Consider the following 797-nt stretch of genomic DNA (forward strand, 5'->3'; position numbering starts at 1 on the left):
GTGTTACCCATACTCTCGGTCACCTGGGCTGTTCAAGTGGTGACACTCTTCTAGGGCAGGGGACACTGGAAAGGGGGTCTGAAGGAACTTGTGGTCAGACATAGCCTCCTGTGATTTTGGGGTTCCTGGTTTGGCTGAAACCTTGTTATTGCTTTGTCTCAGGGTGGACACCGCCAGGGCTTTCTGCTTAACCTGTTTAAATGAGGGACTTCAAGACTACACAGCATGGCTCTTTTCAGTTTATTGCATGAAGGAGTTACACTAGTCCAAGTTAAAAGCGGACCCCAAATGATTACATTATACAAGCTGTGAGGTTTTTAAACTTGTGACAAGGGACAGAAGGGAAATTCTACTCATTGCAAGGAAATCCTCACTTAAGCTTCAGAGAGCCACAAGCACTTAAAACCCATGAACCCTCAGCTGATCGTCCTCAGCCGGTCCAGTCTCTACCAGGAACTGGCCTATGTTCTTGCGCTGGTCACCCTGTAGCTGAATTACTTCTCCATATTCTGGATGCTCAATTACAGGACCATTGCAGGCAAATTTCTTCTTAAACGCCTTCACTAGTTCCTTTATATCGTAATCATCAGCGATCCCTTGGACAGTTGGAAGGGTCTTCCTGCCGTTTCTCTGTTGAATTCTTACATGGATATAATCCTCAGTGTCAGCAGGAAGCCGGTCATCACCCGTACTTGCATCAGCAAAGGGGTCGAAAGAGTGGAGGTTCTGGATAGCGGACATACCATACGATTCCTTTTCCTCTGTGGAAACGGCCTGCGGAAGGCGGCTGCGGGAGA

General features: G+C 47.8%; 1 protein-coding gene across 1 annotated transcript; it reads right to left on the reverse strand.

The window, feature by feature from the left end:
- Positions 1-221: 221 nt before the first annotated feature.
- LOC308416049 (eukaryotic translation initiation factor 1-like) lies at positions 222-797 on the reverse strand. The gene has a single exon (XM_080911079.1). The coding sequence runs from the start codon at positions 739-741 to the stop codon at positions 400-402; it is 342 nt and encodes a 113-aa protein (XP_080767205.1). The 5' UTR covers positions 742-797; the 3' UTR covers positions 222-399.

The sequence above is a fragment of the Micromys minutus genome (genome assembly GCF_963924665.1).
Source record: "Micromys minutus genome assembly, chromosome: X".
Lineage (NCBI taxonomy): Eukaryota > Metazoa > Chordata > Mammalia > Rodentia > Muridae > Micromys > Micromys minutus.

Bases quoted from the DNA above. Each gene is read 5' to 3' on its own strand.
- LOC308416049 (XM_080911079.1), bottom strand. From the start codon at position 741: ATGTCCGCTATCCAGAACCTCCACTCTTTCGACCCCTTTGCTGATGCA.